This window comes from Pelobates fuscus, chromosome 12 (assembly GCF_036172605.1).
Source record: "Pelobates fuscus isolate aPelFus1 chromosome 12, aPelFus1.pri, whole genome shotgun sequence".
Taxonomy (NCBI): Eukaryota; Metazoa; Chordata; class Amphibia; order Anura; family Pelobatidae; genus Pelobates; species Pelobates fuscus.
In genome coordinates, this window is record NC_086328.1 from 119,555,349 (window position 1) to 119,582,738 (window position 27,390).

The 27,390-nt window shown below is 45.5% G+C and overlaps 2 protein-coding genes across 2 annotated transcripts in view; one reads left to right on the forward strand and one right to left on the reverse strand.

The window, feature by feature from the left end:
* The window catches only part of IFTAP (intraflagellar transport associated protein), a 526,063-nt gene that overhangs the window by 248,672 nt on the left and 250,001 nt on the right, over positions 1–27,390 (reverse strand). The gene's annotated exons all lie outside the window — the stretch shown is intronic.
* Positions 21,928–27,390, forward strand: part of COMMD9 (COMM domain containing 9) — a 12,016-nt gene continuing 6,553 nt past the window's right edge. Inside the window, exons 1-3 of the mRNA XM_063438747.1 lie at positions 21,928–22,007; positions 25,826–25,951; positions 26,822–26,961. Coding sequence (XP_063294817.1) covers positions 21,957–22,007; positions 25,826–25,951; positions 26,822–26,961 — 317 coding nt within the window. The 5' untranslated portion in view covers positions 21,928–21,956. The remainder of the gene's footprint in view (positions 22,008–25,825; positions 25,952–26,821; positions 26,962–27,390) is intronic.

Below are 27,390 nucleotides of genomic sequence, written 5' to 3' on the forward strand. Positions count from 1 at the left end.
TGAACATTTTTAGGGTATTGGATACAAACACCAAATATCCCACTTGCCCTGCAGATAAAAGGTGTGGGCATGATATCTTGATTCACTGTGCTCTCTCTCAGGGTAGGATTTCTCGTGCATGTGCCATTTCCCATTGTCTAGAGCAGGTGTTAGGCAACCTGCAGCACTCCAGAACCTTTGGACTACTTCTTCCATGATGAAGTCCACTTCCACTTCTTCCACTTCTTTCCACTACTTTTTCCCATCATGGGAGATGTAGTCTAAAGGTTGCCTACCCCTGCTCTAATCAATACCAAAGGTGCCCAAATCAGTAATTGCAAGAGAGCTGTGTCTCTCCTGTACGCGCAAGCACGGATTTTTAAATCCACCCAAGACATGTGTCATTCTACAACAATTAAAAGTACAGACAGACAATCTATGATTTCACGGATATGTTTTTATTCTAACCCTAGTGTACTTAACTGTTAATTCTTTCGAAAACCGCTATATTATAACATGTATCATTAAGCAAGCTTAGTGCAGTCAAGATTACAGACTCTCCTTTAAAAGGAATTCCTCCGGTTGGTGCTACAATTAACACATCGTTCGCAGGAATTCAGCACTCAGTCCTCAGTAACATCTGGGGCAGTTTTCAAAAAAGGTTTGTGTACATTTTCTAAAGCACCCGGGCTTTGTGCCCGAAGACTCAAACCTCTGTCATGGAAAAATGTATCACTTGTAAATGGTTTTAATATTAACGTTCAGTAGACCGCTAGAATCCTCTGCGAAAATCTACATAGTATTGTTTCAATATGCCATTTAAGATGACCTGTGGGTGTATGGAACAGTGGTTACAGCCTTGGGTGGATTTAAAATATGACAGATTCCTAAATCATCCATTAACTAAATATAAGCAAACAATGGACATGGCATGAGTCCTTAACAGAAAATGGGAAGAATTACTCACTAACGTGTGAATTGTCAGGAATGTAAAAATAATTCAAACAGGGTTATTCACTACAGTGATAATTCAAAGTGAATTTCACATTTCAGATCAAAGTAGCCAGTTGTGTTCTCAGTTCAGCTTCTCTCACCTTAAATTTGATTAAGCAAGACATACTTACACAGACATATACACTGACACATACACACACAGACAAACATACCGACACACATATATTCACTGACAGATATACTGACACACACAGACATACTGACACACACTGACAGACATACGGACACACACACAGACACATTCCCTGACAGACATGCTGACACACACACATACTGACACACACGCAGACACTGACAGACATAATGACAGACACTCACAGACATGCGGACACACGGACACATACTTTAGATTGTGTTTGGGCCTGGTCTCTTCACCTATTGTTCTATATATGTCATAAATGTTTTTTTTTATAATGAAATGTTTGCCTTGTCTACCTGTTGTACAACACTGTGGAATATGTTGGTGCTATATAAATAATTGTAATTGCAGTTGCAATAACTGTCACCTTTTCTTGCACAGTTTGACAGAATACATCCTCCGCACCCGCACTGACATCTTAATTACACTAAATCTGTATGACGTATTCTGTTCTTCCACTCTAAGGGGATTAAAAGAATATTTAATCAGAGAGGCGCGTCAGCCATCACATAACAAGGACAAAGAATCCCGTCACCTTTTACAGGAGGAGATATTGGGCTTTATTTATTTAACATTGAGTGGCAGGTTAAAGTATACTAAATATCAGGCACCAGTGAACGGAAATCCAAATTGTCAAAGTTAAGCTACAATAACCAAGCTCTGACTATACCTGAGTTGGAGATTTTACCAGATCATCTGTTTTTGCCTAGATGTTGCGATTTGGTTTTTAATTCACTACAATTATTATTATTATTGCCATTTATATAGCGCCAACAGATTCTGTAGCGCTTTACAATATTATTATTCAGGTCCAAACCATTGTGTGCCCTGGTTGTGCCAGGACTGAACTGACATCGGCTGCTGAAAAAGAAATTGAAGCAGGAAAGTAACAAAACAGGATGATTTCCAATCGTCTATTCAAGGGGTAACTGACCGCTCCTTTTTACGCAATCAGTTAAAATCCCACGACCCCCATAACCAATGACAGAGAGGTGGGAAGTGGACTGAACATTCACCGGGTAGGCCACGTGTCCCTCTGCTAAGGGACCTCCTGCCTCAAATAACACTAACATTGCCACACTTATTTCTTCTTTAAGCTAATTTTAAAAAGCATTTAATAGCTGCCAACCTGAAACTATTGGAAACATTTTAAAAATGCACTTATTGCAGACTAATGGCCTTCATTTAGCAACATTACTTTATTTCCAGAGTTCACAGAACTATTACATGTGTCAACAATTTCTCATAGCGCTGATCTGGTCAAGAGGTATTTCATAAATTCAAACTAAAGGACACCTGGTGCCAGCAAACACGGTATATAGATTACATTTTGTTCTTGTTTTTTTTTTTACTTTGATTTTATCTTGAATCCAAAAGGAACTGAGGTAAAGACTACAGATATGGTGCCTGGGAGTGTCTGGTATAACGCCACAAACACAATGGTGTATTAACCACAAGGCTAACAAGACATTTGCCTTGGGCGGCACTTTTAGGAGGGCGGCAAAAAAGGAAGACCCCCAAGCACTCTGGCAGATGCCCTGCTAGCCTCTTTGGGAGGGAGGGGGGCAAAAGCTGGCCGGCTGGCCACCTCAGGGCCGCCCAGAGGCTTTCGAATTACAACTCCCTTGCTGCCACAACTGTGCGCCTGCCTGCCCGCATACCCTGCTGCCCAGCCAGCCAAACAGCTGCAACCTAGCCAGCCCACCAACAGCAAGCCCAGCCAGCACAGCAGCAGCCAGCCCACAGGACCCCATGGAAGAATCCACTCCAGCTCTCCCAAAGGTAGGGAGGCTGGGTGAATTAAAATTACAATTTTAAAAATATATATATACTTTGTGTGAGACAATGTGTGTGAATATGTCAGTATCAGGGTGTCTAAAATAATAGGGGTCCAGGCACTCCTTGGTTCAAGACAGGTACTTTATTAAAAACCACAACAGCAACGTTTCAACCTCAAAAAGGTCTTTGTCAAGCTGACAAAGACCTTTTGAGGTCGAAACGTTGCTGTTGTGGTTTTTAATAAAGTACCTGTCTTGAACCAATGAGTGCCTGGATCCCTATTATTTTATTAATTTTTGGAAATCTGGTGTTTGATTCCGGTTCAGCAAGCACCCTGGCTCAGATTTATGGGAGTGAGTGCAGTTCCACACATACTACTAAAAGTATCAGGGTGTCTGTCAGTGAATGTGTGTGTCTGTCAGTGTGTGTCTGTGAGTGAATGTGTGTCTGTCAGTGTATGTGGGTGAGTGAGTGTGTCTGTCAGTGAATGTGTGTGTCTGTAAGTGTGTGTCGGTCAGTGAATGTATATAACTGTATGTGTATCTGAGAATGTGTTAGTGTGTGTCTGTCAGTCAAACTGCGCGTTCGTCTCAAACAGGTAGGGGCTGGGTAAATTTACATGGGGGGGTGTCTGAGTTTTGTCATGCCTAGGGCAGCACATATCCAATATACATCACTGCCTAAACATCGCAGAGGCATCCCACAATTCATAGTGTGTAGCTGTTCGCTGTTAAAGAATAAACCCCCAGCTTTTTGGAAGTAAGAGCTGGTTGATACTGAAGTATTTAAAAGTCCATGCATATTTCTAAGTCTCTTCCTTTCTCTTGAATGATGGTCTAGAAAAGTAATCTCGAGGCCCAGGTGTCCTGGAAACTGATTTTGGGATTAACAGAACAGCTTGTTCGTACAGCCTTTGCTAAATATAGCATCCCTGAGAACCTTAGCAGAGATACTTTCTCGTTATCCCATTATATGCAAGGCACTCTCCATAGGCTCCCAGTAACCCTGAGAAAAAAAGGGCCTCATTTAAATGGTCTCTCATCTATTCTGCTCAATAGCTGGCCAAAAACTATACTTTTTGAAGACTGTGATCAGCCTTCAGTGAGTAATCCATATGATAATTAAATCTGATGTAATCATACTCGATAAAACTTGGTAATTCTCCAATTTTAAACAGCCACATTAGTCCGCCCTTGGCTTGAAATAGCATGACATCTTTGTCTTGAATTTTTTAAAATGTTAATAATTTTATGTAACACAATCAGACTGCAATTTTGTTTATAATCAAGCGGAACAAATTGAAAGTGAAATCACCTTTTTTAATGTCTTAAATTTATCTTTAAAGAGACACTCCACTGCCCAAATACAAAATAAATAAATATCAGGGCCAAGAGCACCTGAAAGAGGATGAGGTGCTCTTGTCAGCATCTTTCATGGGCAGCTGCCTTGGGCAGCACTTTCAGGGGGGTGGCAAAAAACGCTGCCCGCCCAGGCAGAAGCCTTGTCAGCCTCGTTCATGGGGAGCCCAAAGCAGGCGGCTACTGTGATCTTCCTGCTCAGCTCCCTCGTGCACCCAGCAGTGATGCTGGAGCTGGGATATGACATCACTCCCGCTCCCGGCATCACTAAGCAGCGCAAGGGAGCTGAGCAGGAAGATCACAGCTCCTTCGCCGCCCAGATTGACCGGATGCCTGCCCGCCCACCCACTGAGTAGCACAGGAGCCTGCACAGCCGCCATCCAGCCCAGCACCTACACTGGATCCCAGGGACATCAGCCCCTCTGGACCTCCATGTAAAGAATCAATTTCAGCTCTCCCAAAGGTAGGGAGGCTGGGTGGATTTTAATTTTAAAAAATAACAATTTGTGAGTGTGTGAGGCAATGTATGTGAGTGTGTCATTATCAGGGTGTGTCTGTCAGTGAATGTGTGTGTGTCTGTCAGTATATGTTTGTGAGTGTGTTTGCCTGCTGGTGTGTCTGTCAGTGAATGTGTTACTCTGTCAGTGTATGTGTGTTTGTCTGTCAGTGAATGTACGTGTCTGTCAGTGTATGTCTGTAAGTATGTGTGTCTGTCAGTGCATGTCTATGAGTGTGTGTGTCTGTCAGTGGAGGAGTATGTGTGTCTGTCAGTGAATGTGTGTGAATATATATGAGTGAGTTTGTCTGTTAGTGTGCGTGTGTCTATAAGTGTATGTCTGGGAGTGTCTGTTAGTATGTGCGTGTGTCTGTCAGCGAGTGCATGTGTCTGTTAGTGTGTGTCTGAGTGATTGTATGTTTGTCAGTGAGAATATGTCAGTGAGAATATGTGTGTCAAATCAGCAAGTGTGTATGTATGTCAATGTTTGTATATATGAGAGGGTGTGCATGTCACTGAGTGGTTGTGTCAGTTTGTGTCTGTCAGTCAAAGTGTGTTTTGGTCCCAAACAGAAAGGAGTCGGGCAAAGTTAGATTGGGGGTTGCCGAGTTTCAACATACACCACTGCTCTGGGCTATTGCTGCCTCTTGAGTTCAGTGCAAATAAGCAAACTGAACCTGGAAGTAACAGGACCTGTTGTCTGTTTGAAACACCAGGGGGAGTCAAAAGTGTCAATTTGTTCTATTTCCAAAATGAAAAAATAGGACACACTCTTCACATATAAAGCTTTTCAGCAAGCTAAAATGCTCTAGGGGTCTGTCACTTATCCCGATACAAGTGACTAGTTATACTAGTTTACTTATCCCAATACTAGTGACTAGTGATACTAGTTTACTTATCCCAATACTAGTGATACTAGTTTACTTATCCCAATACTAGTGACTAGTGATACTAGTTTACTTATCCGGATACTTGTGACTAGTGATACTAGTTTACTTATCCCAATACTAGTGACTAGTGATACTAGTTTACTTATCCGGATACTTTTTTTTGTAAATATAATTTTTATTTTTGTTTTGTTTACGTTCGAGGTTCGGAGACTCGCAGGTCTCTAGTCATATTAGAATATGCAGACAGGTTTAACTTTCAGTAACAGAAGGTCTCGGGCTCGCAGGCCCTCATGGGTGAGTAGTCAGGTTGATACAATATCACAGGTGCTTGAGCAAGAGCATACTGTGTGCCCTGTCCCTTGTGGAGGGCAGTACTTTGCATGTCCAGTTGGGCTCGCAGGCCCCTTTTAGTGTCGGACACGCAGGTCCCGTACAGCGTGTGGGTATGCAGCGTTGTGTTAGTCGTGTTCAGTGTACATGAATTAGTTGCGTCCCTATTGTGTGTTCGAGACTCATGGTAGTATTCACCTCCTGGGAGGAGTGTTGCAGTGCTTGGTAGTAGGTCTCCTTCCCGTTCGGGATCTGTTTGCTATGTGTGTCGCAGCGGGCCGTTGTGTGCGACCGCTGTGGTAGATGCTTAAACCTGTGTCTGGAAGTGTGGTGTGTTGAGTACTACTGTGGAGGTAGCATCGCAGAGTGAACGTGTCTTTATTGTGGTAGAATGGAGGTGCGCATTGGAGCTCCAGGGTGGTCTGGTCCTGGGTTTCAGTCTCGAGTCGCGTTCAGTCTAAGCTGTGATGGGAGGGGGGAGGGGGGGTCGGGGTTCAGTCGTGTCTCTGTCCTTGAGCTTGTCCAGGAAGGTGTCCTTGGCGGTTTCAAGGAGCCACTTTGTCCAGGTCTCAGCGTAGGTCTGGGGTTTATAGGAAAAAACAAAATCTAAAAAATTTATTGGCACCAAGTTATGCCCTAAAAAATGTCTTTAAAAGTAAAAAGAGTGACAAAGGTTTCAAGGGATGTAAAAACTGCAAAGCTTGCTCACAGGTTAATACAGATAAAGCCATGTCATACACCAGCTCCACCACTGGGAAGGAGTTTCACATTAAGTCGGGGATTGGCTGCCGCTCGGACTTTGTGGTTTACTTACTTCAGTGTCCGTGTGGCAGCCAGTATGTTGGACGTACGAAGAGGTGCTTGAAAGTGAGGCTTCTTGAACATATCAACAATATCAAGAAAAAACTTGAGACCCACTCTGTTCCTCTTCATTGCAACAATTGCCCACATTTCTTTTTAAAAGGCTTACGGTGCATGGGGATGGAACAAATTCAACCACACTGGAGAGGGGGGAATAGAGAAAAGCGTTTGGCCAAAAGAGAGTCCTATTGGATTCATAGACTGGGTACCCTCACACCAAGGGGACTGAATGTAGATATGGACATCATCTGCTTTTTGGATTGATGCAGTCAAAAAGAGAGAGAGATATATATACTTTTCCTCTGACATTGAAAAGTTTTTTCAAAAGTTTTTTTGAAATTTGAGCACACCATTCTTTATGATTTGGTAAAAGAAATAAATTATGTTGCACATTATAAGCACATGCAATTATTGGATTGCGATTAAGCACGAGAAATAAATTAGTTCTAACACAACATGCAAATGTAAATATGGATATGTCACTTTAAAATAAGAGATTTAAAAATCATAGCTATATATCTACATGAATTATGGGTTTAAAAGGCACTTTAAGAAACTCACAATCTATTAATTATTAATGGCATACAATATGAAATTTGTGATATATAGTTTAAGAATTAATTTTGTATGCACACTTGGATAGGAAGTTGTTGCATTCATCTTTTTTATACAATTTTTCGTCTTTATTATAAGGTATAGAGGATATATTAATGTTCTAATTGGCATTATGGGTAGAAGCTGTTGCATTTATTATATATTTTTTTCATTTCATTTCTTGCACTTTTCTGCTCTTATAATAAGTTAGAGAGGACATATTAATGTCCCTATTGGCATTATGGGTATTTTGTATGCAATGTATAACAGCCCTCTCGTTTAGATTTTCAAGTACCATCAAGTAATAAATGGACTCATTTCCTTTATGGTGGAACGCACGGCCATATTTTCCTCCCGAGTGTGGAACGCATACGGGTCACGTGACCGGAACGTAACGCGTGACGTACGCGGAAGCGATAGGAAAATCACACAAGGAGGAATTTCAATCTCCGGCAAGAATCCACACCTGAAGAAAATACCGGGCAGCGAATGAATTTTGAGAGGAAAGAAGACACCCACTTTTCCACCAATGACTTGGAGGGATTAGCCCTATATAAGATTTTATGTGTTAGCGTTTTTTAGGATGTCATTGCCAACTACTGTACATGTTACTGCTGGTTTTATTGAAAAGGTCCCTGAGGAAGTCTTGTTGTTCAAAGACGAAACGCGTAGGACCGGTGACCTGTTTTATTTTTCATATTTGTTTTTACTTATTTTGTACACCTCCTGATCTTATGAGTGAATAAATTGCCTTGGAGGAATTCTTCTGGTCGGAGTCTGTTTTGAACCATCTAGCCTGACCCTGATACCCCAGTGGCTACCACTCGAGGAGGAACACCGATTGATACCCCCCATCTACATTGTGGGGCGGCACCTTTAAAACGCTAAATCCATTTGGAATCTGTGAGTGCATATATACCAGTACACTACCTCTGAGTATCAAACAATATTTGCACTATGTTTTATCCTCTATTCTAGGTACATCAGCAGAATCCCTAAAATATCCTATCATTTATAGGTCTGGGGTTTGTCAGAGGTTGACATGAGCAGGTTTTCTATTGCCCTAAGTTCTTCCATCTTGGCGAACCATACCCTCAGCGGGGGTGCGGTCTTTTGTTTCCAGTAAAGGGGGACTATCTGTTTAGCTACGTTTAGTATCCTAACCGTCATAGATCTCTTGTATCTGGATCTAGATACTGTGGTGTGGTGGAGGAGCATTGCTGCCGGTTCCAGGGGGGGGGGGGGGGCGTCCGAGAACATCTTTACAATTTTGTGTATGTCTTCCCAGTATGGTCTAATTGTTTCGCATTCCCACCATATGTGGATTGCGGTCCCTGTTTCCTTCTCGCACCTCCAGCAGAGGTTGGTGTGTTCTGGGTCTATGTTGTGAAGGAGGTGTGGGGTGCGGTACCAGTTTGTCAGGAGTTTGAATGCTGTCTCCTGGGTCTTGCTGTGTGTCGAGCAGTGGTGAGTGAGGTAGCATATCTGCTCCCATTCTGCGTCTGTGAACGTCGTGTTCAGTGCCGCTTCCCATTTCCCCATGAATAGAGGTTTAGCAGTGGGTGTCCCTGTAAGTAGTAGTGTGTATATGAGGGAGACACCGTGTGGCAGTGGGTCTGGGCTATCGCACAGTGTCTCGAATGCTGTCCGGGTCCTGGTGAGTGCGGTGCCTTGTGGTAGGGTGCGTATGAAGGCGGTAAGTTGTGCGTGTTTGAAGCATTGTGTGAAGGTGGGTGTCTCACCCCCTAGCATGGTTGCTAGTGGTGTGCATTTGCCGTTGGTGATGATGTGATGCAGTCTCGGAATCGGGGTCTGGGGGGTGTTTTGAAATGCTTTCGGGTCGAAGCCCGGTTTAAAGTCTGCGTTATGTACCAGAGGTGTCAGGGGGGATGGGTAGGGCGCCAAGCTATGTGTTTTCGCCGTTTTGCGCCATATGTCCAGAGTGGATTTAATATATGGGGACATGGCTCGGGTGTCTGGGTCCTTCCTGCCCCAGGGTATGGTTGCAAGCGGCATGCCCGCTTCCGATTCCTCCGCTATTTTCCACATTTTGCGGACTCCGCTTTTCGTCCATTCCATCACCCTCTGGAGATGTGTGGCCGTGTGATATAAGCGGAAGTCCGGCAGTGCTAGGCCCCCCATGTTTTTTGGTTTCATTAAAGTGGTGGTTTTCATCCTGGGACGTCTACCATCCCAGATGTATTTGATCATGGCTGTGTTTAGTGTGGCAAAAAACGCCCCGGGGAGTTTAATTGGGATGGTTTGAAAAAGGTATAGTAGGCGTGGGAGGAAATTCATTTTGATGACTTGGACTCTCCCGAGCCAGGATATATGTGGGTGTGCCCATTCTTTCATGTCTTTCTGGAAGGTGGTGAGTGTGGTGGCGAAGTTGGCTTGGAAGAGGTCTTTGCTATCCCTAGTCAGCCAGGTTCCTAGGTACCTGATTTTTTGGTCTGCCCATTGGAATGGGAAGCTCTGGCGTAGGGGGTCAGCGCGTTTTTTGGGGATACTGACGTTTAGGATGTGGGATTTAGTATAGTTAATTTTTAGGTTGGAGATCTCTCCGAATTCCTTAAAGGCCTGTTGGATGTTGGGCAAGGTTATTTCTGGGTTGGTGATGAAGAATAACAGGTCGTCTGCGAAGGCGGCCACTTTATGGTGGACGTCGCCCGTCGTGATGCCTGTGATGTCAATGTTGTTTCTAAAATATGTGTCAAGAACGGTTCTAAGGCTAGGACGAACAAAAGCGGGGATAAGGGGCAGCCCTGTCTGGTGCCGTTATGGATTGTGAGTTCGGGGGTCAGCGCACCGTTAACCAGGACGTGTGCCGTCGGTTCATGATATAGAGCAGTGATCCATCGCATCATGTGGGTACCCAGGCCCGCGTGTGTCAGGGTGTCGAAAAGGTATGTCCAACCGACTCTGTCGAAGGCCTTCTCCGCGTCCGTGGACAGGAGGAGAAGGCCCCCGGCTCCCACCCCCCTGCCGTGCATGAGGGTGAGTGTGCGGATGGTGTTGTCCCTGGCCTCACGACCTCCCACAAACCCGACCTGGTCTGGGTGGACCAGTCTGGGGATGTGCGACTGTAGCCGCGACGCCAGGATCTTTGCAAGGAGTTTGACATCGCAATTGATGAGGGAAATTGGCCTGTAGTTCCCGCAATGTTCCCCATCCTTACCCTCCTTGGGGATTATGGTGATGTGGGCTGTCAGGGCTTGTTTGGGGATGAGTTGGCCCTCTCTCACCGCGTTAAAGGAGTCTACTAGTGGCTGGTATAAACTGTCCGAGAAGGTCTTGTAGTATTTTAGTGGGAGGCCGTCAGGGCCCGGGCTCTTGCCTGGTTTAGTTTGTTTAATCGCCTGTGCCAGCTCTGTCAGAGTGATAGGTTCGTCTAGCAGTGCTGCCGTTGTGTCGTCTATAGTCGGGGATGTGTGAGTGGTGAGGTATGTGCGTATTTTGTCTCGTAGTCGTGTTTTCGCCGTCTCTGTGTGTGGTTGTGGTAGGGAGTAGAGGTCAGTGTAGTACGTCCTTATAGCGGTCAGTATGTCGGTCGGGAGGCGATGGAGTTTACCACTTTTGTCTCTAATTTTGTCGATGTATGTGAGCTGTCTCTTTTTGGTAAGCATTTTGGCCAGAAGTTTTCCGCTCTTGTTCCCGTGTATGGAAAAGAACGCTTTGTGTCTTATCGCGTCCCTGTGGAACTTAGAGTGGAGCAGCGAGGTTAACTCGCGTCTCAGCTGCAGGAGTTTCGTTTGGTGTGTGGAGAGTGGTGAGTGTTTGTTTAGGTCTTCCTCGTGATGTATGTCTGTCAGGATCTGGGTCAGGCGGGCCTCGGATCGTTTTTTGAGTAGGGCCCCTTGTTGTATAAAGTGTCCCCGAATCACGCTTTTGTGGGCTTCCCATCTAATCGTCGGGGACGTCTCTGTTGGGGGGTTGTCTAGGAAATAGTCCTTGATTTTCCCTCCGATGTGGTTCGTGAGGTCCGTTCTGGTCAGGAGATACTCATTGAGTCTCCATTTAATAATGGAGGGTCGGTAAAGCGGGGATTTTAAGCGTAGGGTAACGGGTGCGTGGTCCGACCACGTCGCCACACCAATCGTCGCGTCTTCTACTAGGGGTAGCGCGTATTGTGTGGTGTAGAAATGATCTATTCTGGAGTATGTCTGGTGTGGGTGGGAGAAGTGTGTGTAGTCCTTTTCGTCGGGGTGATGAGCTCTCCAGCAGTCTACCAGCCGGTGTGACCTAAGGAGTGATTTGAGGGATTGTAGCTGTTGTGGTGAGGTATGGGACGTGCCGGAGGAGCAGTCCCAGGTTGGGTCCAGTGTGATGTTGAAGTCCCCCCCTAGTACCAGTGTCCCCTCAGCGAACGTGTGGAGTTTGCGTAGTGTCTGGAGGAGGAAGCGGCACTGTCGTCTGTTAGGAGCGTAAATGGTTGCAAATGTGTAGGTCTGCTCAGCTATCTTGCCCTTGAGGAAGAGGTATCTACCGTCGTCGTCGGTGAGGCACCCCCCCTCCTGGAACGGCACTCGTTTGTTAATGAGGATGGCAGTCCCTCTAGATTTGCCTCCTTGGAAGTCGCTAAAGTATCCATGCGGGTAGTGGTGGTCCGTCAGTTTCGGTCTGTCTCCTTTCCTAAAGTGCGTCTCCTGGATCATGACCACTGAGGCCCTGTGGGCATGAAAGTCCCTCAGGGCTCCAGTTCGTTTTTCGGGCTGGTTAAGTCCCCTGGCGTTAACAGTCAAGATAGTGAGGGGGGCGGGGGTCAGTGCCATGTTTTGCCTGGTGGGGCTTCTCCGTCAGTAGTGGGGGGTGTAGGATGAGGGGGGGGGTGTAGAGGCGTGGAGTAAAGGGAAGGGACGGGGTTGGGGGGGGGTGTATAGGTCTCGTCACCTTGCGGTGGCGTCTGGGTGTAGGCGTCGGGGAGCTGCGGCGCACGGTTCCACTTGTGACCCGTGTGGGCAGCGCACCTTGGATTGACGCCTCGTCCCGTGGGGTAGTGAAAGGAGGTCAAGGCTCACCTAGCGGGCAACGTCTGAGTCCGGTCCGTAACCGTCGGATCTCTCCTTGGTCACCTACTGCCGTCACAGACCCGTGTCGATCCCCTGTGGCTCCAATGCGCGTCTCATCTGTGGCTGGTGTCTTAATCCTCGCCCGAGGTTGTGTGGCCTCACGGCCTGTGTGGGAGTAAGGTCATCGAAATTTAGCAACAACATCGAAAACATCATTAAAACATGAACATTAACATTACATGAATTAGTCAACGAGTCTATCAAAACGATAACATAGTTTTGGCCCACTAGCTTTGGTCATCGTGAAGCTTGCCTGTATAGGCCTATTACTCTGTGCCTCAACCCGGATCCCTCCCTCGCCTCCCCCTCCCGCACGATCTCCCCCGTCCTTTTGGTCTCTACTGCAGCGGGTAGTGTGTGATGTGTGTTCCCTGTCCGTCAGCGGTCTGGCCGCTTCGTCTTGGCTCCGGGGTGTGCCTATTGAGTGGGCTTGAGGTCACCCCCAATGTCGTCGCCCCTCTGTGTGTGCTGGCCCCGTGGGTCCCTGTCATCACTTCATCAGCGTTTTGTCTAGTCTGTGTCTGGCTACCCCGGGTTCCAGTATCTCCGGGTCACCCCGGAACCCCCTCCCCAGGTGTGGCCCGCCGGCACCACCCCTCCCGGCCCGCTCGCCGAGGGTCGTTACTGGCCGGGTGGGTGGCGGCGACAGGCCCCAGCCAGGGAGTCAGGCTCCCCCCTCCCCCTCCTTTTCGGCCCCGGTGTACTTGCGAGCATGGGCTCTCAGCAGTTTTGTATGCCAGGTCTGGCGGTATTAGTGTGAGCCTGGGCTCTCAGCAGTTCTGTATGTCAAGTCTGGCAGTGTTAGTATTAGTCCACCGGTATTAGTCCACCCCAGTTCTCGATGGTTCTGCTGGTGCGGTGGCGCGGCCCGTCAGGAGGGTCGCTTACAGTAACAGTTCCACAGTGCTGTGCTGGTTCCGTGTGGTGAATAGGTCAGGCAGTGTCTCGGGGGGGCATGTGGTCGGGGGTGTTCAGGAGGGCCGTGTAGTGTTAGGCCAAGTCTTTCACAATGTCCAATCTCGGGCAATATCTGCTTCGGGCCGTTAGTGTGGTGCGCCAGACGGTCTCGTAGCTTGTTGTCGGGGCCTCCTCACTCGTTGCTGTTGGCTTGGGGCTGGGGGGTTCGGCCCCTGTGGAAAGGAGTAAAAGTTCAGGGGGTCTGGCCAGGTCATTTGGACCGGCGTGAGGTGTAGCTCTCTCAGGAGGTCTTCCATGTCCTCCTCGCTTTTCACAGTGAAAGGACCGTTCTGTGTGGTTGCTTGTAGGCCCGTAGGGAAGTTCCATCTGTATCGGACCTTGTTGGACTGCAGTGTCCGTGTGAGAGGGCGCATTGCTCTCCTGTAGGCAAGAGTCGCTGGTGATAGGTCGGGGAACAGTTGTACCTCTACCCCATTGGAGATCACTTGTTTGGTGTCTCTGGCTCTGTGTAGGATGTCTTCCTTTGTCTGGAAGTGGGCAAGGCAGCAAATAATGTCTCTAGGGGGGGCATCTGGGGGTCCTCTCGGCCTGAGGGCTCTATGTGCCCTAATGAATTCTATGTGAGTGGTTGGCGGTCGGCCGAGGAGGTTGTTGAAAAGCTCGGACAACGTGTCCCTGATAGGGGTGGTTTGATCTAAGTCCTCTGGCATACCCCTGATCCGTATGTTCTGCCTCCGCCCACGGTTATCGAGATCTTCAATATGCTGCGCCATTTGCCGTAGCTGGGCTCCCTGCTGTTGGAGTTTGCAGGTATTTGCGGATTGTGCCGCTGCCATGTGGTCGCAGTCGGCTTCTAGTTGGGCCACCTTCTGTTGGGTGCCCTGGATGTCCTCCCGCATGGTGCGCAGTTCCTCTGAGAGGGACTTGTGTAAGGCGGCGTTGGCCTCTTTTAGATCGGCTTTAGTTGGCAGGTTTCGGATCATCTCGATCCATTCAGGCTGGGGGTGATGGGTGCTGTTTCCCCCTGGGTGCTCGACATGTGGTGAGGTCGGGCGGGAGAGGCCTGAGGCCTCGGAGTCATTTGAGGCCTGGGCTGGCGGCTCGGCCGGCGGCACGAGAAATTGCCTCATGGCTGAGTGTTGTGCCCCCTTCGGGGTGCTGGAGGGCTGACTAGCCTGTGATGTCCGATGGTTTCTTCCCATTTATGCGGTCGTTATCGCTTGTCGGGCGAGGATTTGTGCTGAGCCTTTGGGGAGCTCCCGGTTTACGCCGCCATTAGCCTCGGCGTCCAAGCCACGCCCCCACTTATCCGGATACTTGTGACTAGTGATACTAGTTTACTTATCCCAATACTAGTGACTAGCGATACTAGTTTACTTATCCGGATACTTGTGACTAGTGATACTAGTTTACTTATCCCAATACTAGTGACTAGCGATACTAGTTTACTTATCCCAATACTAGTGACTAGTGATACTAGTTTACTTGTCCCGATACTAGTAACTAGTGATACTAGTTTACTTATCCCAATACTAGTGACTAGTGGTACTAGTTTACTTATCCCAATACTAGTGACTAGTGATACTTGTTTACTTGTCCCGATACTAGTGACTAGTGATACTAGTTTACTTGTCCCGATACTAGTGACTAGTGATACTAGTTTACTTATCCCAATACTAGTGACTAGTGATACTAGTTTACTTATCTCAATACTAGTGACAGTGATACTAGTTTACTTATCCGGATACTAGTGACTAGTGATACTAGTTTACTTATCCCAATATTAGTTACTAGTGATACTAGTTCATTTATACCAATACTAGTGACTAGTGATACTAGTTTACTTGTCCCAAAACTAGTGACTAGTGGTACTAGTTTACTTATCCCAATACTAGTGACTAGTGATACTAATTTACTTATCCCAATACTAGTGACTAGTGATACTAGTTTACTTATACGGATACTAGTGACTAGTGATACTAGTTCATTTATCCCGATACTAGTGACTAGTGGTACTAGTTTACATTTCCCGATACTAGCCTCCATCTTAGCCCTCTGTAGTGCAGTTTTTGCCCTTACTTTGATTAAGATGTAAGATGATTACTTCGATTAAGATGTAATTTGCTAAACGACAACCCGTCTCCAAAATGAATATTTCATAAAGATAGAATCTTTAGGAAATACTCATACTAACTGTGTTGGAACTTCACTGAAAATCCAACCCAGTCAAAAGATATACTGAGACAAATTAGGGACTACTTTGTCTCAGCATCATTCCTTTATCTGACAAAGCTTGATACTAGGCCGAGCTGCCGCCATTGAGCGCTTTCTATGGAGGATTCTGGAGTACAGCGCAAGTAAATCTCACCTTTCCCTGCGCTACCGGCCACGGGGCCGTCTGTGGCAATGTTATCGTTGGGGGTCTTGTCAAAATATGCAAAGACCACAGTTGCTGACAGAGCCACTTTAATATAAATTGGAAATTTATGGAAAAGGTTAACAAAAGTTCTGGGTCATTTTTAAAATCTTATTCAGCAGTAGAATATTCTGTGCACTATAATGGTTGCAATGATGCAAGGTTGTTATGGTGGTTTGCGCAGTTAGAGAGACCATCTTATCTGCATACTCAATCAGCAGTGAATACAATGTACCCCCAAAAAGAAAGCAAGTCACATTTATTCCACTGTAATTATACTTTTTAAAGGCTGACTAAAACTGGTGCTTAGTGCATCTTGGGAAATATAGTTCACATATATCAGCAGCCATGTTAATCATCACTGGCTGCTTGTAATTTTTCCTCTATTTCCCTTTCTTGTGTTAAAGATAAACTGGTCATAAAACAGTTAATCTGTAAATATAGCATTGATTTAAAAGTCCGCAAGTCAAATCTATAACCATATAATTTAGAAATAGAACACGAAATTAAAGGTTAACCAATGTGTTTACAGGCGATGTTTTACAATATAATATATTAGGGATTACAAGGGGTTCCTGGACAACATCAACTTCTCTTTTAGTTCAATAAATCAGTTCAGCCTTAATAACAATGTGGCTTTTAAAGGGACACTCCAAGTAGCATAACCAATACAGCATGTTGAAGTGGTTGTAAAAATCTTTGGTGCATACTGTACTAGGCGAACGATTATTTAGAGACTATAAATACGTATTTTGGGTTAGGAGGTAGTGAGCCTGGTCGTTTGTAATGTCTATATTTTTAATGCGATCTGATGAATTTTGATGATCTGAAAAGTCAAAAAATTACTTGCTTCATCTAAAACAGCAGGGGCTTATTGTAGGAATAAATGCTTAATAAATGCATAACAGAAAACAATTACAAATGTGTTTTTAGACACGTGTACTGTGGAAAAATCAATTTGACCGAATCACTTTGTCTGAAAATAATATTTAGTTAGGCTTGTCCAGTAGTTGTTCATGTGGCGTTTTGTTTTGCGTGAACATTGTGCGTGCAATTTTTTTTAGGAAACGATTGAGATGAACCAAATAGAAGTGATATATATGTAGACATGGCCATCTTTAATATTGATTTGACCCTGGGCAAGACAGACAGACAGACAATATGACACACACAGACAGGCATACTGAAGCTCGCATACACACAGACATGCTGACACACAGACAGACACACTGACACACATACCCAGACACACACACATTTAGACATACTGACACACACACTCAGACACACTGGCACACACACTAAGACACACATGCAAAATTTACAATTTGATAACCACCCTCCAGTTTCTTGCCTTTTACTGGGGATGGCTTCCGTCCAGTGTGCTGGCTGGAGTGCCTGGGAGTTAAGCTCTGGCTCTCTCCTGACCTGCCCCCTTCAGAATGGCTCGGTGTTCTCTGGGAGGAAGTGACCAGTCGTCACTTCCTCCCAGGCTGCCGATAAGCAAGGGGCCGGTCGCACTGTTAAAGGGCCAGAGCGCACGAACGAGCCCCTGCTGACACAAGCACACCGGGTGCATGAGCCACCCAGTGGGCCCACTTAGTGTGCAGGCCTGTTGCCGGCAAAGATTTATTTTAGGATTGGCAATTCCAAAAGAAATTGTTGCGGGCAGAGGGCAAACTGGGCAGCTGCCTTGGGCTCCCCAGATGTAACAGGGCCCGAGGCAGCTGCCCCATTTGCGCCGTGTTGAAGACGGCCCTGTATGTAAAGAGAGGTTTGTTGTTTTCTGATCCTCCTTTTTTTCTGTCTAATTGTCACTTCTCACTTGATCTATGAACAAAATCAACATTTAGTGTCTGTGTTTTACACATCAGTCATCTTTTTTGCTTTTAAATTATCTTTTTTTTTTTTGTGTGTGGGGGAGGGCGGAACTCCTGAATCAAACAAACACGCTCGTCCATTGAGCAAGTTGTTTGGTTATGTGTAAATATGTTGCTTTGGAGTTACAGAATTTGGATGACCAGCCGGGCGGACGAAATATGGACCAATTGCAAGTAAGCTGAAGACGAATGCACAAGTCTAACTTGCATTTGTCAGAATGGGTTTATTCACAAAACAGCAAATGGTAGAGAATGAAACAGTGGCACATGGTAATGTGAAATATCTAATGAAATAGATTTCTTCCAAGGCATCACTGGCCATTTAAATGTAGGTTTCTGTAAAAGGCTGTTCAGAAAACATTAACGGCAGTTTAGCCTCTTAACTTGAAAAGGGGCAATCCCCTCTTATGATCCGAAGGGACTGATTCCTGACCTGTCTCTTCATTTATTTCCATACAGGAAGGAAACTTTGTCCTCCACGTGTTCCTGACATGACTGAGGGCTCTTACTAAATGCCAAATCCTGTCCTCCTGCCGTCTACATCCCCTTTATGGAAGGGAAGTAAAAGACTGTAAAAGGATGAAGATGCAAAGAGCACGAGTTTCTGAGAAAACGCTTGAGGAGGGCAATAGCCAAGCAGATGTTTCCTAAACTCATCCCCCATCACAATATCCCCATTTCCGTCCAGAGACAACAATTTATCTGTCAATAAATGTTACCAAAGCAAGTAAACAAATTATTTAAACAAAAAAAAATTGTAATTACGTGAGTTCAACTTCCTACATGTATAAATACTTTGTTCGTTCTAGTTTTGCACAATTAACTTTACAGAAATGAACATTATTATAGATTTCCCCTAATCTACAATCCCCTAATCGTAAATCTAGCTGCAACATTTAAACAGTGCCGAAAAGACCCTGCACATTTTACATGTGACATAGTGACAATGTTTAGACAGGTAAGCAAAGCTTGACACCCCTCCAGCACTCTAAAGCAGGGATATTGTATTATGACCCTCCAGATGTCAATGGCCTACAACTCCCAGAATTCTTGGAATGCAAAAGATGACCAGAGAATCATGGGAGTCGTAGTTTGGCAACAACTGAGAAGCCGCAAAATGAGACGCCTTTTCTAAAATGTTGAACAACAGTGTGACATAACAACCTCAAACTTCTAAGCAATATAATGACTAACTCTACCCTAGGACATTCAAATAGATTTTTGTAGTATGCTCTGATGCCTCCCAGTGGATATCTGGTGCAATTGTCCCCACTATTAATTTAGATATTTTCAATCCTCCAGTCCAGTGTGGACTGAAATCCCCCATTTTTTTCAGAAGAAAAAAAAGTAATGCAATACATAAATATAAGATACACACAATTTTTGCTACAAAACCGCAGACTCTACAGAGACAAGGACCATGAATTGACTGAGTTTTCTTATTTTCCCCAGGAAGCTGTGCACGTCCCACAAATGAATGCTTACCAGGTTAAGTAATTTTGTTCCTGAAAAAAAAAAAAAAATGAAACTACACGCCAAACAAAAACAAGCTTACCCAGAGGCTTTGTTCGTGATTGAAACTACTGACGGCTCTTCTTGAGTGCAAATGCTGTACAAGTAATCTAATGGAACGTTATGATAGAATGGCACTTCCATGAGTGATGCGCACAGTGCATGGAGGAGCCATGATGAGAGCTATACATATCACAGAGAGATTAATGCAGACTACATTTCCTCCGACGGAGTGGGATCTATCAGTCTATAGATTTTAAAGTCATTGTGGTAATGAGCAGTGAAAAACTTACAGGGTTATTCACGAAAGTTAGAATTGCCAGTAATTCAGATTGAATTTGAATTTAAGGCCAGAATGGATGAACTGGGAACATTCTCCAAGCCAGCTATGCTTTCTATTCAGCTGCTCTGGCCTTAAAGGAACACTATAGCGTTAGAATACAGACATGTGACGGGAAAAATGACAATGTTGTATATTGCAGGGTTAAAACTACAGCGCCACTGCCCCCGCGCTAACTCATTCACTTTGAATTCCCAGAGATTCTCACCTTAGTGAATGGCCTTATTCATCTTTGACATCGATATTGTATTCTTCTAAGTGGAAAAGCCAGAATTCTTTACAGAAATGAATAACACTCTAATTCCAAAACTAATCATGGGTTTGGTACTGCTAGATATAAATTCTACCAATATATGTCAGAGCACTTTAGAAAGGACTGTATATCTAAATACGGGCATCGAGTGTGCGTGCTGTGAGTGTGCACGTCAAGCATGTCAAACTCGCGGGCCACGTGCCGCATGCTACCCACAAGGAATATCTTTGCGGCCCGGTGAGCCTCGAGTTTGAGACATGCTTACTAAGGCAGAGTAGGCACCTGCTAAAATGTATCCTGCCCAGTCTACCTGCTCCTCACTGCTCTCTCGCACGCGCTCTCTGTAGTAATGCCGGGTGCCGGCATATGACGTCATATTCTGGCACCCGGCATCACTAAACTGCGTGCGTGAGGGAGCAGGAAGATTGAGCTCCTGAGAGACGATCCCCACTGGACCCCAGGGGGAGGCCCCACACCAGCTCCGAAAGGTAGGGAGCAATAAAGAAAAGGATGTTAGTGTGTGAAAGAATGTGGAAATGTGTGCGTGTCTGTCAGTGAGTGCGTGTCTGTCAGTGAGTGTGTGTATGTCAGTCAGTGAGTGTGTCTCTGTCTGTCAGTCAGTGTGTCTGCCTGTCAGTCAGTCAGTGTGTCTGTCAGTGTGTGTGCCTGTCTGTCAGAGTGTGTGTGCGTCTGTCAGAGAGTGAGTGTGTGTATGTCAGAGTGAGTGAGTGTGTGTGTCTGTCAGTGTGTGTGTGTGTGTGTCTGTCAGTGTGTATCTATCAGAGAGTGAATGTGTGTCTGTCAGAGAGTGAGTGCGTGTGTCTGTCAGTGAGTGTGTCTGTTAGTGTGTGTCTGTCAGTGTGTGTTGGTCAGTGTTGTGATGGCAGCGGCTGGACAGTGGAGGACCTGAAGGTGCACAGAGGCATGCAACGTCACGTCACATTTCGACGTGATGTCAATGTGCTCCACCTTCACAGGTTTTCAAGGAGTAGCGGTAGGATCCCCTTTGCCACAGGTACGGCGCCATTGGGGGTATACCGGAGGCTGGACTCCAGAGTCGCATACTGGCATCGGCAATATGAGTGGAGTCTGGTTGTTGGCTAATATTGTTTTTTTTTTAAACAAGGGTCAGGGTTTAGTAGAGGGGATGCTGGGATTTAGTAGAGGGGGGGGGGGGCTGGGATTTAGTCGACTGGGGTGGGGGACTTTTTGCGGCCCACATAAACTTAAACCTTGTTTATTTTGCCATTGCTAGCCTTTGAGTTTGACATGCGTGGTGTACGCTGTGAGTATGCACAGACTTGTTTTTCGTTGTTGGATACTGGACATGTCCCTGATGAGGACTGACGGAAAGAGCACGGCAGGCATTTTAACCACGATCACGGAGCACTAAGACTTAAGCCATACATTATTATTATTATTACTTTATGATTTATATAGCGCCAGCAAATTCCGTAGCGCTGTACAATGGGAGTTCTAAAGCAGTGCTTGGGATATGGGCTTTCCACCCTGGTGCACATGCCCCCTTTTTTACATGGGTGTTGTGCATTAAACTAATTACGCCCTTTGCCATGCCCCCACCCATCTGGTATCCGACTGGCAAAGCTGGCAGGTTTTTGTCACATCAGATATTGTCTGCATGTTGATGGGTAGTGCATGAAAAGAGCTGCCCTTCAGTATCACTCTCATTCAGAAGGAAATCAAATCAAGGCAGTTTCTTTGGGGCCCTCTTTGATAAATGAGTGAATTTCTTGACTGCAGCATATGAATTCTGCATACACATCTCTCAGTATTTTCATGTACTGCAGCCATAAGTAATATGTGCCAAGAAAAACCAGGTGCTTGCTGGCTACAGGTACCCATGTGACTCTCAGCCAGGAGATTTCAGAAGCCAGTAGAATTGGGATTTGCGCCTCATGGGAGTTGTATTCCACATATCTAGAGTCCTACTGCTATCCTACAATTGCATGAAAGCAACTAACAGAAAGAAAGGAGAAAAAAAACACAACAACAACAAACGCTTAGCCAGCCATAACAGTAAAAAAATAACTACATAAACCGGCATGCTTTACGAGGACCTCCCATTGCCCTCAGCTCACGTGACCTCAGTAGATCACCTGACTTGAAGATGGCTGTTCTGCAGGAGAAGGAGTTTGCTGCCCTACAGCTGCTGCTCAAGGTAGGTGTCTGCTTCCTGCTTCTACCCCCAGGTAAGGACAGGCACCCTGCTGGTTGAGAGTCATGGGGGTTGCATGATGCTATTGCATTCCAATCTCACACAGCTGCTATATATATATATATTTTTATTTTTATTTTTTTTATTTTTTTTTACATATACTGTATGTCACCCAGGTTTCTAGTCATTAAAGGGTCTCTGTGTCAGTTACTAACCACATATATGTTGCTAAATTTATTGTATGATGATTTGTAATCTTCCACACGTCAAACGGTGGGTTGTACATATAAAGCGCCAATATAGAGCTCTGTGCAGTAGTTAGAGGCAGTGTTAATATTTATAAAGCACCAACATATTCGCTACGGAATTTGATGGCGATATATAAATAATAAAATAATATTCCTCAGCACTGTACAATGCTCCTGTAGACACAAGTGCTGCAACAGTTGCAGGCAGTGCTCTTATTGTTTATAAAGTGCCAACATATACTGCGGCGATGTACAGTGCTCTGGTGAGCTAATGTGTATTCGTGGATAAGTGCAGTAATATTTCTAAGCAGCACGTTTTCCTTAATATTACTCGTAAAGCGTCAACGTACGATGTACCGCTGTAATACTTTGGTGAGCTGAGGACGTGCCTTCTTGTATAAGTGGAGCTTTGGTCAGTCAGTGCCATTATTTGATAAAATTATATTCTGGTAGCTCATTTGGCTTCAGACACTGTCGTTAGGAAATGACAGTTGTGGGCCAGGCCTGTGCAGCTTTCAAATCACAAACCGAAAGTAGAAGCACAAAATGGTTTCACATTTCCTTACAACGCTGGCTAGAGTCCTGCACGATTATTACAAGCCATCTCTGTTGTCTATCTATAGCAATTTAATCAGTGGAGAATGGTGACCCATAACCCTATTGTGCCCAAGCCTTTTATAATACACACATAATACATGTAATCTCCTCTTATTCTGAATAAAAATACAATTACCATCTCCCATTAATATTTAAAGTGATAATATAGGTACCCGTACCACTACAGCTAATTGAAGTGGTCTGGGTGCAGTGTCCCATCATCCTTAACTCTGAGCATGTAATCATTGCAGTTTTTAATAAACTGCAATAATTACCTGCTAGGGTTAACTCGTCCTCTAGTGGCTGTCTAACAGAGCGCTTCCGGATGGCTAGGAAACTTTTGATTGCCTAAATGACGTGTGGACATCCTCACGCTGTGCATGAGGACGTCCAGCGTCACCGGAATCCCCATAGGAAAGCATTGTCCCTTGGCGCTGGACCCAGGTAAGTGACAGAAGGGGATTTTAACCCGTTCTTCACCACGGGGGGCTTGACGGAGGGGGAAGCAACAAAATTAGTTTGTTTTCCTGGCACTATAGTTTCCGTTTAAAGCTACATTTTGAATTAGTTTATTTAACATTCACTTTCTGGTCTCTTCTATTTGGATATTGTGTGCTGCTCAGTTCCAGGATTTAGCACATCTTTATATATACAACTAGTTTAATTTGGGTTAATTTAATTGTTTCTATGATTATTTTTATTTTTTTTTGTCAATCTTTGTTTTTATTGAGGCAAAATATGGATCATTACAGAAAGTAAAACAAGGGGTTAATGCATGAAAAATACACGTTATGCATAACAGGTTTATACAAGGGTTGCATGTACTCCCGAGAATAACGTCCTCTTTTTTTTTTTTTCTTGTTAAATGAAAGTTTCAACAATAGTGTTATATAAGACAAGAATAAAAACTCACAGGCACTCCAATTTCAAGCCGTAGGCAGTTTTATTGTGGCAGAATGCAACGCAACATTTCGACCGGAAAGGTATTTTTCAAGCATACCTTTCCGGTTGAAACGTTGCGTTGCATTTTGCCACAATAAAACTGCCTACGGCTTGAAATTGGAGTGCCTGTGAGCTTTTTTTCTTCTTTGATTATTGTCCTGTGATTGCTGGTCCTGCTCTGGAGCACCCTTGGCCGTTGGGATTGAGTGCGGTTCTCACCATTTACTCTGCTCAATAGTGTTATATAGGCTAAACAAGCTAAGCAGGCTAAACAAGAGATGTTCACTTAACTAAGTCTGATGCACAGCTGAGTGTGACCTCACTGGTATATCTAGGCATGGAAGTGAGTACCAGCGGCAAGTTAACAGGCGAGCTTACCAACACTAATTTTGACCCTCAGTTTATGTGAGTTAATGTACTTGCAGCTAATCTAGCATTAAAAAGGGTTTAACCCCTTGCGGCAGTCGACATGAGGAGGCTTGTGGGCTGTGAGCCTATCTGATAATACAAATATAGTTAACTGGAAGGTAAGCTAAGTTGTTGGGTATAGTTCCCTGATATATTGCTTGTTAGATATTATAGTATTGTCAAACTAGTGTTAGTCAGCACATAACAATATGCAAGCAGCCCTGCATTGTATAGCAACCGGCAGATGATCTACATAGTAACTTAAAAAAAAAAAAAAAAAAAAAGGCATACAAAATATAGGAACAAAAGCGTATCGGACATTATGCTCAGCAAGAGCCTCGCAGGATCAGGCAGGCTTCTGCAAAGTTCAGTATCCATTCTTCAGATGCCTACAGGTAGTGAGATTTTGCTTCGATCTCCTTCAAGCCTCACAGGGAGACCTTTCCACATGGACTGCGCCGCTCTGTCTGCCTGTAGTGTGTGGGTGCAGTCCAGGGATAGAGCAGATCAGCCGATGCCCAGGGGTGGGAGACTGAAAGTAGGTGGATGCTGAAGTCTGTTGAGCAGTATTGTGGAGATGGGAGCCAGGAGGGTTTGTAGAGTGTGGTTGAAGTGTGAGGATGGCAAGGCCCTCCCCTGGACCCAGGCTCTGTGTGGGGTCTGCATCCTGGTGCCACAAACTCGGGTGCTCGTGGAGGCCAAGTTTTTCACTGCATGGGCGCCTCAGAAAGCCCCGGTGTTTCGTCGGCGGTCGGGCCTCTGGCTTTGTGGGCGATGCGGCGGAGGTAACCTCCTTTTGACCCTTGGCCCGGGTGGGCAGTTGTTTCTCATTGCTGGGGCAAAAGGGTGCGTAGTGCCGGGTATCAAGAAGGGCCCTGCGAGGATTCGTTCCCATTTGTCCCAGATTTGCTGGAATATCAGGTCCAGGCTTGTGGGCTGCAGTCGTGTGTGTGTGCAGTTCTCGTGGGATGCATTGCGTCCGCCATTTTGCTAGGCCTGCAGCCTCCTGAGCCCAGGTCTAGATGGGTAGCTGCAGTTCGTGTGGTCAAGTGTGTTGGGTAGGCGGGGACCGGGATAACCCCCACCGGTCCATAGGGGAGAACGGGGGTTCCAACTCAGCCGTGCAGCACGTGTGGGCGGTGGGAGAGCGGCTGTCTCTCCCATTGCCGCCATGCTTGTAGGCCGTAACATTGAGGGGTTCGGGATCAGTGCCAGAGTCCACTTGTGTGGTGTCTTCTCGCAGGTCTCGGTGTCCCCTGTCGTTTAGTTGCCACAGTGAGTCAGGTCACAGCCTCCGCTTGTCAGGAATCGGCTTTAGGTAAGGTTAGTTGCGGGAGCAGCAGCGACATGCGTCTGCTCCTCTTAGCATTTCGGCCCCGCCCCCCTGTTTCTATGATTTTTATCTAGCTACTGTTTATCTGCCTATAACATGTGCCTGCTGTCAGAAGTTAGAATTCTGCTATCATTCATTGCAAGCAGTGTTCTGTTATAAAATCCTGTCCTCTGCAGGCACAGCTCCTTCTAAACTGATTATTTAGAAAGTCAAGGTTACACAAACATTGAATCATTTTATTTGTGAGAGCATAATGAGTGGACAGAGTATTAACCCTTCATCTCTTGTTTAAGGCTTCCTCAAAGGATGTGGTTGGAAATCTTTGCAGGGATTCATTTCCAGCATCTGCCATTGGTTCTGTACAGTTGATTGATAGTGTATCGGACAATCTATCTGTCACCCCTGAAGAAGCTGCTGAGGTAAGTTGCAGGGTTCTCAATTGGGGCAAAATTCTCCCTAAATAACTAATCGTGGAGAATTTTATTTATTTTAAGTGTTTCAACAAGAATACATTGAGATTTCTCTTGTTTCCAAGTGTGTCCTGAGGAAACAGAAATCTCCTAACTTGTAAATTTTGACCTAAAATGTCCAATAACTTGCCAATGTCCCACAGTGCTTGGTTTAATGAACAGGCACACTACAGTTTCAGCTACTAAATTAGCTGGGGTGGGAACCACTGATCTAGTGCCTCCTGTCTGTAGTATAGGGTAGCAAATGGGGGCAGGAGATCTGTGTACCCTGGACAACCTATTTAAACTTAAAGGAACACTATAGTCACCCCGATCACTTTATCTCAATACAGTGATCTTGTCATTGTATCCCTGGAATGCAAAGCATTGCAGTTTTTGTTTTTAGTTACATCCTTAGAACCAGAGGGCAGCTTAGGGGAGAGTAACATGGCATTTGGCTGTGCGTACCTAGTTCCAATTGATTGGAGCAGACCTTATAGGAGGTGGAGCGGGAAGCTGCAGCAGAGGAGTCCTGGCGCTGGAAACTCTGTGGATAGTCTTTATTAAACTTAGTTGTCCCCCCCCCCCCCCCCCCCCCCAATACAGAGGGGATGAACAGAAGGAAAGCAATAATCCCAAAGTATTGATTGTGCTTTGCTAAAACTCCCCCAGCTCTCAAAGCCAGATGTTGCCGACCAGTAGTGCTTAGAGTATCTATTTAAGCGGCATTACCTATTACTATTGTCACTCTATTGAGTCTGTATGTAAGGATCCCATAACATTAGAAAGAGCTGTTTATCGGTATATTATCATGTTTTCTATTCTTGTCTTTGACATTAGGTAGTTCAGGCTCTGCACTCTCTGATCCGACATGTGGTATATAAAGGCCTGGCATCTGCAGAGGAAATTCTATCCATCTTCCCGGAAAACTTCCATCAGAGTCTAAAGAATTTGCTGACCAAAATGATTCTGGAGAATCTGTGAGTACAAAGTTTCAGATTAGTACGCTTTAGGCCAACTTCATAAGAAATCTCTGTAAACAGGCCCGGACTGGCCATCGGGCCCACCGGGCGCCGCGATGGCCACGGGCCTAGGCCGTCAAGAGAGACCTCCCCGGCCTGTCCATGCAGGGCCCGCGCTATCCGAGCGCCGGCCCTGCAGTATTCCATGACACAATACCACGCCACAATCGGCTCACTCTACACACACGCAATCCCACAAGCAGGCTCCAAACACATGCACAATACTTTTTCCTGGCCCTTTCGTCTCCTGGTATCCATTTATAGAGACACCAGAGACAAGTTAAAGCAAACACAGCGCAAGCATGTTATTAAATTTGCTTGCGCTGCGCAGAACAAATACAGGGCCTTTTTCTCATGCTAGAGCTCTTCAGCGGGCTCTGTGCATTG